The sequence below is a fragment of the Ictidomys tridecemlineatus genome, chromosome 3 (assembly GCF_052094955.1).
Source record: "Ictidomys tridecemlineatus isolate mIctTri1 chromosome 3, mIctTri1.hap1, whole genome shotgun sequence".
NCBI classification, from domain to species: Eukaryota; Metazoa; Chordata; class Mammalia; order Rodentia; family Sciuridae; genus Ictidomys; species Ictidomys tridecemlineatus.
In genome coordinates, this window is record NC_135479.1 from 18,381,648 (window position 1) to 18,393,949 (window position 12,302).

Here is a 12,302-nt window from a genome sequence, read left to right on the forward strand (position 1 = left end):
GTTGAGAAATCTCAATGAGGAGGAGAACTAATATATATATATATATATATAATTTATTAAATACTATTGTCTTCTCCATTTAAAGTAGCAAGTAGTATAGTACTCAGACTGTATATTTATTTTTTTTAGTAAATAAACACTTTCAAAGGTGTATATTATACTAATAAGTATGCTTCTAATGAAAATTTACTCCTGGAAACACATATATGCATTATTTGTGATGTGATAGGTTAAGTAGTAGTTACAGGTTCATGGCCTATATTGGGTTAGGTAGAAATGGGATTCACAAGATAAGGAAGGATCTTATATCTGCTACCTAATCATTTGGGTATAAAACTTAAATTTTAAAAGAAACTCCTGTGATTGGCATCAAAGTAGTAGGTAGTTTTCCCCCACTTTTTCTCCCCCAAGAAAAAAACCCCTATTACCTAAGTAATTCCCACTAAATAATAAGTGTATATTGCGTTATATGGCTGGCTGGCTATATTGAGCTATTTTTGTTCTTAGAGGGAAATGTCGTTGCTTCTAACACAGAAAGAGACTCTGCTGAATTAAAATCTTTCTCTGCAGCAATATCTATTGAGAGGTGCTGACTGTTTTGCTACAGCATGCAACTCAAAAGTGGCTGGAAATATGCAGCTTTGGGAGTCTACAGATCATTGCAGGAGCTAAAGGTCTAGTCATTTTTTTTTTTTAACAAAGGTAATCTGCAGCAGCTGGTAACCGTGGAAGTCTCTGCACAGGTTTGTGCCAAGAATATGCCCGTTGAAGGGTTATTGTGAGTATAGGATTAAGGTCTTTTTGTTTTGTAATAGGGTAAATTTGATGCAAGCTAGCAAGATGGGAAATGAGATTTGAAGATGTAATAATGCATTATATTTTTAGTGAACTTCTGAAGTTAGATTTCTTAGTGAGATGATACAAGTATTTCAGTTAAAAACACATGAAAATTTAACTTTCGTTAAGTATTTAATATCTACTGTAAAGTTCTATTTTCCTTTCTTTATTTCAACCAACCACATATCCTTTGATGAAATTTCTGGTCAAGGGTGAAACACTTTTCTAAGAAAATTATGAAAGAATTGCTAGACAACTTGATTATTTGAATTAAAGTAAAAGTGCAAAGTATTAACTTTTATCCTTATTATAAAATCTCTTTTGAACTTGAATTTTAAAAAGCCATTATTGCTTTATGACTTTTAGATCCCAGCCATCGTAATTATGACCTCCATGTACTTACAATATTTAGAAAACAAAATTTTATCTAAAGTCATAGATCAAGTTAGGATTCCATCATACTTTGAAGAATTGGTTGGTATGATTTAGGATGTCTGGTCCTTATGACTATAGTTTGAAGATGTGAGAAATCAGATGGGGGAATGATGTTAAATTATATAGGTGGCAAGATACCTACATTATAGACTTAAAATATGCAATCGTTGTAGTTGGAAGTGCAACTACCAATAAGCATTAAATTGGTTTTTGCTCTATCTGACTGATTAAAATCCTGGCTTAATAGTTGTCAGGTTGATTGAGTAGATTTTAAAAATTAGTGTCACTTCAAATTCTAGTTGCTGATGTTTAGTTTCCTTGTCTAGGGATTTAGAATTATATGTGTAGTTGGATTTTTGTCATGTTGCATTATCTGTTTAGATCTGTGGACTCCACTAGTTCCAAACTGTAACTCTATAAGACTGCTGATTTGACATTTAGCAGTGACCATATGTGGACTGCACTATAAATGTGCTTCTTGGAGCTGAATGGTGTAGCATTACTATATGGCTTTTCTCTCTAGTCTTCATTGTGTCATCTGTAGTGAGCTATAGATTTTTTTTTGTTTTGTTTTGGGAATTTTTACAACCTGTTGTTTGCATGGGTTCACCTAGTAGCATTTGGTTCTTGCTTACACAGTCTTTGATACACAATCAGCAAAGCTTACAATCCACTCAAGAGACTTGCTATTTTTGTCACTATTGAAAATAAATATGCTAAAGTGTGTAAATTGAATGTGGCTGTCAACTAAAAGAAAATTCATTGTGAAATTCATCTAGTCACTTACATGCCTGTAGCATAACTTTCTCCTGAAATATAATACTGTGTTTCCTTGTATAAAAATTTGGAGTCAGCCCCATACAATACAGTAAAATTTTATCTTTGATTTGGCAGGCACCTATCATACATGTTGGTGTACTTTTTGCAAAAATAGTCCTTATTACTGTGGTGGTATAAAACTACATGGAGCAGAGAGAACTTCCTGGGAAATTTTTCTGCTTGATAATTAATAAATTAAAATGTTGAAATACAAATAGTTAATGAATATTCCCCTTTCTACCCCCTTTACTGGGGATCAAACCCATGGCCTCAGGCATGCTAGGCAAGCGCTACCACTGAGCTTCCCCCTCCACCCATCTTGCTTTTTAAATTTTATTTTGAGACTGAGTCTTGCTAAGTGTTGCCCAGGCTGGCTTCTAATTTGCCATCCTCCTTTCGTAAGCCTCCAAAGTAGCTGGAATTATAGGTGTGCACTGACATACCTGGCAAGGGTTTTTTTTTTTTTTTTAATTGCTGATGTTGTTTTCAGCATATTCATAGTTTTTTTTAAAAAATATTTATTCTTTAGTTTTAGGTGGACACAACATCTTTATTTTATTTTTATGTGGTACTGAGAATCAAATCCAGTGCCTCACACATGCTAGGTGAATGCGCGACCACTTGAGCCATATTCCCAGCCCATATTCATAGGTTTTTATGATACACATTTGTTGCTTTCAAAGATCTTCCTATTTAAAAGTTGTACCTCTCTTCTCACATAATAGAGAAGAACAATTGGAAATATGGAAATTTTTACAGCTTTTTTCCTCTGGTACTGTGAATGAAACCAAGGGGTGTTTACTACTGAGCTATATCTTCAACCCTTTTTAATTTTTTATATATTTTTTGGCAGCGGCAATGGGAGAAGGGTAACCAAGGATTGAATTCAGGGGCATTAAACCACTGAGCCACATTCCCAGCCCTAATTTGTAGTTTATTTAGAAACAGTGTCTCTCACTGAGTTGCTCAGCACCTCGCCATTGCTAAGGCTGACTTTGAACTTGATTCTCCTGCCTCAGCCTCCTGAGCCGCTTGCATTACAGGCATGCACCACTGTGCCAACCTTTTTTATTTTTAATTTTGAGACAGCGTCTTGCTCAGTTGCTTAGTACCTTATTAGGTTGCCGAGGCTGGCCTCGAACTTGTAATCCTCCTGCCTCAGTCTCTCAAGTCACTGGGACTACAGTCATGTGGCCACCACACCCAGCTTCAAAGTATAGCATTTTAATCGTACATTTAAATTGGGGAAAAAATAAGCCAACTGAAGTAATTTTGGTGAAAAAAACATTGGCTTTTCAGTTCAGCTTTATTTTTTTAACCATAATTAGAAGAACTTTATTTCCAACCAAAAAGCATGCCACATAGCCACCATTTTGAATCTTGAGAACAGAATGTAACAAATAGGTGGTGTGTGGGAACTCTCTGTGAATCATGTGGAAAACCAACTTTTTGCTTATCACCCTTGGGCAAAATACTGTTGACATATTAATTATCTTAAAATTTGGATTTCCTTGCAACTTTGTTAATAAATTAAAACGAATAAAAACTATTTTTTTTTTTTAGAGCCCATCTTGTCATGTTGCCTAGATTGGTCTTGAATTCTTGGGCTGAAGTGATCCTTCTACCTCAGCCTCTCTAATAGCTGGTGCTATAGGCATGTACCATCATTCTTGGCTGGTTTTTAGTCACTATTATAGTGACTGAAATAGTAAAGAGTTCATTTAAAATTTTTTTTTCCTTATAGTTATTATTTTAGAGGTAAATTCAGTATATATTGCCCTTATTCTATCTAGATTACCTGTTGGAGCTATAAGTTATTTATGTCAATTTACTGTTGTAAATAGCATCCAGGAATAATTAGCAAAATCATATCCATAAATAGGAAGAATATATTCCTTTTTTTTTACTATTTATTTTTTAGTTTTCGGTGGATACAACATCTTTTATTTTATTTTTATGTGGTGATGAGGATTAAACCCAGTGCCCCGTGCGTGCCAGCGAGTGTGTTACCACTTGAGCCACATCCCCAGCCCAAGAATATATTACTTTCTGTAGGTTGGTGATTGACTCCCTTTTTTAAAATTTATTTTTGTGGAATACCAGAAATTGAACCCTGGGAACTTAACCACTGAGCCACATCCCCAGCCCTTTACTTTTTTTTTTTTTTTTTTTTTGAGACAGGATCTCGATAAGTTTCTGAGGCTGGCTTTGAACTTCCAGTCCTCCTGCCTCAGCCTCCCAAGCCACTGGGATTACACTTGTACCACCAGGCCTGGCAGAGTCCCTTGTTCTGTTTTGTTATTTTTTGTTTTTTAATATTATTTTTAGTAATGAATACAACATCTTCATTTATTTTTATGTGGTGCTGAGGATCAACCCAGTGCCTCACACGTGCGAGGCAGGTGCTCCGCCACTGAGCTACAACCCCAGCCCAAGTCCCTTGTGGGTTTTTTTTTTATATATTTTTAAATATTTTTTAGTTGTATTTGGACAAAATGCCTTTATTTTATTTATTTATTTCTATGTGGTACTGAGGATGAACCCAAGGCCTTGCACATGTTAGGTGAGTGCTCTACCACTGAGCCACAACCTCAACCCCCAAGTCCCTTGTTTTTTGACAGTGAAAGTTTTGATCATTTCAGAGGTAGACAAGTCTGCTTTATTGTACCTCGTAAGTTTTTCTGCTGTGTGCTCCTTGTACTACCTATATGCTTATCGCATTTGTTTTTTGTTTTTGTTTTTTTGTACCAGGGAGTGAACCTAGGGGTGCTTAACCACTGAGCCACATCCCCAGTCCTTTTTATTTTCTATTTTGAGACAGCTTCTCTATAAGAGTTGCTTGGGTCCTTGCCAAGTTGCTGAGGCTGGCTTTGAACTTGCAATCCTCCTGCCTCAGCCTCCACAGCCGCTGGAATTACAGGCATGGGCCACCACACTTGGTTCCCATTAGATTTTGACAAGTGTTTATAAAACTTTTTTGTTGTTGTTGTTTTAAAGAAAGGAACTATACTGAATAGTAGCTTTTTCTGGAGAGTTCCAGAACTGCTTTTTCCCCCCTCCAAAAGCAGGTAGTTTAAAATGATAAGAAAGGTTCAGGTTTGCTGTATTAATTTACTCTAGGAGATTGGTGAGAAGAGGAGGTTCTGGGAGATGTGTCTCTTTCTGTTGCCTTTATTTTAGTCAGAAGGATTAAGAACTTAAGATGACAGGTTAAATATTTTAATATAGCCCTGAACATTTCATTTCCTATTCATACTTGGGAAAATAGACTTAATTTTTTTTTAAGTTTTAGAAGAGAAATGTCATTATCATTTTTCTATCAGTAGGTTTTTTTTTTTTTGAGAAAATGACAGCCATCCTCTTGAGTGGTTTTGTAAAAGTGGTGCTAATGTGTATAACTTTAATTTTTTCTTTTTTCTCCCTCTCCCTTTAACATTTGCTTTTCCTTTCACTGTTGTCAGTCACAACATGCTGCTCTTGAATCTCTCAGCTGGTCTTGACTCGTGAATTTACTTATGCTTCCACTCTTCTTTAATAAATACATTACTTGCAAGCAGTGAATTGAAAACAAGACAAAAAAAAAAAAAAAATGACCATTAGTGATCGGACAGTTTCTTACTTTGTGTTACATTTAACTGTTCTTTTGACAGCCCAGTTTTAAAGCCAGGTTCGTATGGAAATGCTTTCACTCCACTTGCACTGCTTTTGGAAATAGCATACCGCTTCATCTGTCTGTTTATTTTAGTGCATTCATAATATAACACAGTCAGCATAATGTCTCATCTCCACTTAGCCAAATTTTTTTTCTTTAAAAAAACAAAACAAAACAACAACAAAACAACAAATGGGAGGGCAACAATTTTTGTCAGCATTAATGCCCAAGCCTTAGTGCCAAATATAGTTATAGCGTTTATCTAGTAATAGATTAAATAATAATTTAACCAATTACAGAACTGTAGTCATTCTACTATCCTTATATTCTTTCTAGAGTTTTCAGTTATAAAAATTATGATATGAAATAAAGATTTTATATGCAGGTAAGTTTGTTTCCATGTTAAAACCATAAGGGCCTCTTTACCTTTCCATTTTCTTCTAGTATTACTTATTATTGAGATTTTTATTATTTTTTAATTTTAATTTTTTTTGTGGTGCTGGGGATTGACGTTGTGCATGCTAGGCAAACATTTTACCACTGAGCTACATTCTCAGTGTTTAATTTTTTTTTTTAATAATAAAGTTAGTAAATACTTAGACACACTTAGTACTGGGATAGAAGATGCATTTCCAGGTAATACAGGGTAGAACAGAAGCTGTAACAGAGTTGATTGTTTAATGTGAAAGTCATCTCTTGGGATTACACATACCATATAGTGTTTTCTAATTCTTTAAATTCTTAGTAAGAATAATTTCTAGTGCCCTTTTGTGAACCACACTTGTTTTATATGTATGTATAATGTTTTTCTTCCCCCTGTGACTCCAAAAAGCATTTTATCATTTGCATTTGGAACTGGGAAAGAAGCAGTCTAATATGAAATGTTTAGTTTTAGTGAGAGATTTGTGATTTTTTTTTTAGATTTGTAAATAGATTTTACATAATATGTGGTTATTTCCAAATGGCAATACTAGATTAATATTATAAATTAAATGCATGTTGAACATTTTGTGTATACATATAGGTGTACATACACACATACATACATAGATACATAGATACATACGTACAGTATAGTGATTGAGCCCAAGGAATATGCATGCTAGGCCAAGTATTATACCACCAGCTATATCACTAGCCCTGGGTTTATAATTTTTAAGTGTTTTGTTGTTGTTGTTGTTTTTGAATGAGCAGCATCATTTTTTTTTTTCTGGTACAGTTAGTGGTTGTTTAGTTTTATCTGAGTACTTTATAATAACTGTAAAAAGCAGAGAATTGGACAGAAGGATGTAGAAGTTTCTGATACCTTGATCCTTTAGGCAAAAGCTGACAATTAATTGTTGTTTCTGGAATTTTTTATACAGTTTACGTTGAAATACCTTTTCTGATTTCTCCTAGGAAGATGAGACATTATGTATGTTGGTTTTTTTCCCCCTACATGCACTAATGGTTCTTTACTGTTGACTTATTGCTAGGCCTGTTTCATTCTAACATCTTAGCATTTTTGTTAGACTACATGTTGAAATGCATCACTCAGTCTGTGCTTGAGCTCATTTTATTTTTGTTTAATCAATTTAATTTCTTGTTTTACTAACCTCACTGTTTTTTCAGTTTAATATTGGCTGCATGCTAGTTAAATATTTATATTTTATATTATATATATTTAAAACACCAATCAAGTCTAGCCTGGATTTGCTGATTGTTTTTTTCATTTCTACTGGTGGGGTAGTCTTACACTTACAGCTTACTTTGTTTCTTGAAAGCCTGACACATAAACAAAATAACTAAACACAATGTAGATTTTTTTTTTTTTAAAGAAAAATCTTAAAGTTGTGCTGTCTAGGTGGTGGATATGATTGTATAAATACCTTGATTTTATGCTTTTTAATGTTAGTTTTAAAACTTCATAAATGTATTCTTCCCCCTTTTCCCTTCCCCTTTTTAAGTGTTATGTACAAAAGTTGCCCAGCACACTATCCAAAAGGACCCTTACCCAATATGTTCTTCCCATTTAAAATACTAGCCAGCATTTCTTTTACATTAATGTCCCTTTTATTGGGCACATTTACCCTGTTATCAGCACCTTTTTTGCATGCATATATGTAGAATTACCTCTTGCTCATCACCTGTTTAAATGTCACTAGGAAGGGAAGAATATATTATTGGAATATTTTTGGTTTGTCTCTCTGTTCTGTCTGTCAGGATAATATTGGACACCGCTTACTCCAGAAACATGGGTGGAAGCTGGGCCAGGGATTGGGAAAATCTCTTCAGGGTAAGTTTTTTAAATTTACCAAAACAAAGAAAACAATGTTTCTGATGCAAATCTTGTATCTGAATATATTTGTTGTCTTCTTAAAAAAGTGTTTGGGGTTTTCTTCCCACTTTTCCCCCACTAGAATAGTCCATTTTTTCCTATGATTGTATTATAAGTTTCTGTATATCCTCCACATGTGCTAGTAATTTGCAGAAGCAAGCTGCTGTGTCATTAAAACTTTCAGGTCAAACATATTCTGTGCGTCTCAACTTGTTCAAAAACAACAACAAAAATTTTTAAATGGAGGTGGTAGGTTGGTGAAATAAAAATAATACATAGTATCAGAGTTACACCTGGCTTCAGTATTATAAATAGAATTCAACACAGGGTTTTAACTTTTGTCCTTCCCAAGTCTATCTGAAGGTTGTGATTACTCTGGCTCTTTAGCTCTTTGATTAGAATCCATGTAGTGGTGAAGATAAAAAATTAACCTACATGAACTAGAATGAAAATTGTAGGGCTTTCTAAACTAACTAGAATGAAAATTGTAGGGCTTTCTTCAGAGGGGTCACTTTTCAGATTCAGATCAGGCCTGAAAAATGTTTGGATTAAGGTTTCTATTGCATTCAGTTTTCTTTTTAACTATACTAGTTATTTGAAAACAAAATACTAATATTTCTGCTTTTGAGTTGTTAATTGGAAAAAACATCCACCTGCATTTACTTTTTAGTTGTCTCAGATTCATTAGCTATTGTTTGATACACATGTAATATGGATGCTACCTCAGAAATGAAGGGAATCGTTATACTTCTGCATCTGATTATGGAGAGGCTCATTATAGAAAGGGTGTTTGGAGTTAGGTATGCTAATGTTGATTTAACTCCTTTGAATTTTGAAAACAGATTTTCACCATTTGAATACAGGTTAAGAGAAGTTAAGCATGTTAAGAGAAGCAAGAGGACAGGGAATGAAACAGGATGTTTCAAAGATTAAAACCTTTGCTTTAAAGATTCTACTTCTGTAAATTCTATTCAGTGGTGATCCTTAGGCTCAACAAATATATTTTTATTGAATATTTATTACCAAGTATTAATCTTTTCTTGTGGTGAGAGAGGTTTGATTACCATAACTTGTTTTCCAAGTGGCAGAAAACTCTGCAGACAATACAAAGAATACTCTGACTGTGAATTTGTATGGCATAGACCACAGATTTTATCAGAGTCCAGAAGAGAGGTGGAATAATCAGGAGTGAAATAAAGATGGATTTTTGATAGACTTTGTCCCAGTTATATAGTAGTTGTGTTAGGTTCATTTGAGTGGAGGTGATTGCTTAGAAGAGGGTCAGAAGACTAGATGTGATCTTTTCTTCCAGTTTGAAACATCTCTTCCTAATTGAGGATGCCCAGGAGCTTGTTGATGGCTGCTATCTTTGTTTAGGCACACAAGATGGGGACATCTCATAGAAGTGAGCAGATCTGTTTGAATCCCAGAATTTTTAACGTTGAGAATCAAATACTTTTACCAAAATTGAACAACAAAGTTTTTATAGGTCTCCTATAAATAAGACTGGTACATAATAGATTAGAGCCTGGTGGTGGAGTGTGTGTGTGTGTGTGTGTGTGTGTGTGTGTGTGTGTGTGTGTATTTATTAATTTGTATGTGTATCTTTAAGAAAGGATAGGTAGCTGGGTGTAATAGGCAATGCCTCTAATCCCTAATCCCAACAACTGAGAACACTGAGGCAGAAGGATCACAAGTTCCAGGCCAGTCTCCGAAACTTTCTGAGACCCTGTTTCAAAAAAAAAGAAAGGAAGGAAGAAAGAAAGAAAAAGACTGGAGATGTAGCTCCGTGGCAAAGTACTCCTGGATTCAAAATAAACAGATCAAAAAAAAAAAAAGATGGGTAAATTGATAGATGATCCAAAATAATAATTATTATTTAAGAACTCCTTTGAATTTTGGTTCTCTTTTAACTTTGAGCACCTTGAAAAGAGAAATTAGGCTTTCTTTGTATTTTCTGTCTCCTTAGTAATGGGCATATGGTAAGCACTTAATAGCTCATACATCTATTCATTTAAAATGTAAAGGAACACTTTATATTTTGAAGCCTTTTGGAAAAAACTTCCTCCTCTTTTAATTATGGTAAAAAACACATGAAGTCTGCCACCTTACTCATTTTTCTTTTTTTTTTTTTTTTTTTGACTCTGGGAACTTAACCCCAGGACCTTGTTCTACCATTGAGCTGCACCACCATCCCTATAGTTTAACCATTTTCAAGTATATAGGTTAGTAGTGCTAAGTATATTCATATTGTTTTGTGAAGCTTATTTAAATGGTTAGTACATGTCTTTATCCTTGGGAAAGAATGTTTCCAATATTAAGGGCAGAATTTGTTTTGTAAATAAATTTTTACTTCCCAGTGTCAGATTTAACACTATCAGGTCTTATACTGTTTCTCCCACATAGCTGTTTCTGTAATTCATACATGATATAACCTAGAACATAACCACATTTATGGCATTTAGGTATTTTATGACATCTTCCCCCCCCCCCCCCCCCCCCGCACAAAAAAAAACCTTTGCTATAAATACCCACTAAAGAAAGCCCTATTACTATAGAGAAAATGATAATGCTTCCTTGGTAATTTCTAGACTGATCACTGTATGTAATTTTTAGGTTCAAGCTTTGTAAGTTTGTGTGTGTTTGTGCACACGTGAGCACACTCACATGCTGGGGTTGAATCCAGGGCCTCATGCATGCCAAGAAAGCGCTGTATCACTGAGCTACATCCCCAACCCACTTTGTAAGTTCTTTATTTTCACTAGATTATTGTCAACTTTGAATTCTCCTTTTTATTTGAAACTCTTAACATGTTTAACATGCAACCATCCACTGAAATTTATACCTGGTCTCATTAGGCTTCTTTGTCAAGTTTAAAAATTATTTTGACTTTTACAAGACTTTTACAGTGTTAGTCCTTGGGGCTCCGGTGTAGCTATCTTGTCACTGGATAGAGTGGGGAATAATAAAGCATGTTAACTCTGGAATGGAGTTTCTTGTGTCAGGATATAAATTGCACTGGGTTTATTTTTGTATTTGAATTTTCATATTTAACTACCTTTTGTTCTCCCTTTGTATTTATTAAAATAATTGAAAAATTTTTTTGGAAAAAGAACTTTTATTGTATATCATAGATGATAGTATTAAAAGATAAAAGTTATGTATAAAAGTATGTTGACAAGGTATCATCTGAAGGAAATAACACAAAGAAAACTGTTAATGAGAAATATTATGGACAGTTGCTTATTGTAGAGGCAGAAGGATGTTTTAATTGGAAATGAAGTAATAGTGAATGATAGTTGTATTTTGTACCACTTGAACTGGATTCGGTTCTGGAAATTGTTTTAAACCTTTGAAATGCAGCTTTGAAATGTAATGGAATGTAGCTCAAAAATCTTTATTTTGTTGTGAAATAAGTTTAGTCCCTAGGTGTAATTCAGAAATGGTGCCCAAACTTCCTTTGTTGGGTTATTGCTAAGATCTATTTGATGATTTGACTGATTCTTTGGTCATAAACAAAAGTTCAGCTCTAGGGGAAAAAATGAGTGAGGTCTGATACTATATTCATTATTTAGCCTTTCTAAGGGGTTCAGTCAATACATTTAGATAACCAATAAATATACTAAATGTTTTAGTTGTGCTGGCTGTAAGTAATATAAGGCATGGATAAAGTAGATAAGATGGGGTTCCCACCCCTCATTTTCTAGGGCCCCAAGACTTGCCCTTTTAAAAAAATATATTTTTTTAGTTGGACACAATATCATCTTATTTTATTTATTTATTTTTATGTGGTGCTGAGGATCGAACCCAGGGCCTCACACGTGCTAGGTGAGCGCTCTACCATTGAGCCACAACCCCAGCCCCAAGACTTGCCTTTTTAACATGTGTAGGTCTTGGAAGGATTCTTCAAGCAAAGAACCATGTTTTATAATTCTGTGGACTTGTGTCATGTGTAGAATTAAGCATGTGATCAGTCTGAATTTTTGATTGACATATTGCTTCAAGCTTCTTGAGTAAGGATTCTCATTTATTTTGTGTAAAAATAATTGATAACAAGTATAAAGGCAGTATGATAACGACATTTGGAAACATAACATCTGGGTTTGAGTTTTGTGCTGTGTTGCCATTTCCTTTAAGTAAAGGGAAAAGCCATCATCAGTGGATTATTCCCCTCAGTGATAAATGGAAATTAACTCTGCCCATCTTTTCTTAGTCATGGTTATGAGGATGCAGTAAATTAAT

General features: G+C 34.4%; 1 protein-coding gene across 11 annotated transcripts in view; it reads left to right on the forward strand.

Moving 5' to 3' along the window:
* Nucleotides 1–12,302, forward strand: part of Gpatch8 (G-patch domain containing 8) — a 93,759-nt gene that overhangs the window by 28,114 nt on the left and 53,343 nt on the right. For 6 of the 11 annotated variants that reach the window (XM_021728331.3, XM_005328121.5, XM_040268708.2 and 3 more), the window contains one exon: nucleotides 7,946–8,018. The exons of 1 other annotated variant lie outside the window; for it this stretch is intronic. In XM_021728331.3, coding sequence (XP_021584006.2) covers nucleotides 7,946–8,018 — 73 coding nt within the window. Of the gene's footprint in view, nucleotides 1–5,741; nucleotides 5,759–7,945; nucleotides 8,019–12,273 lie in introns of all 11 variants that reach the window. 4 more of the 11 variants (XM_040268709.2, XM_040268707.2, XM_040268702.2 and 1 more) reach the window with 2 other exon arrangements.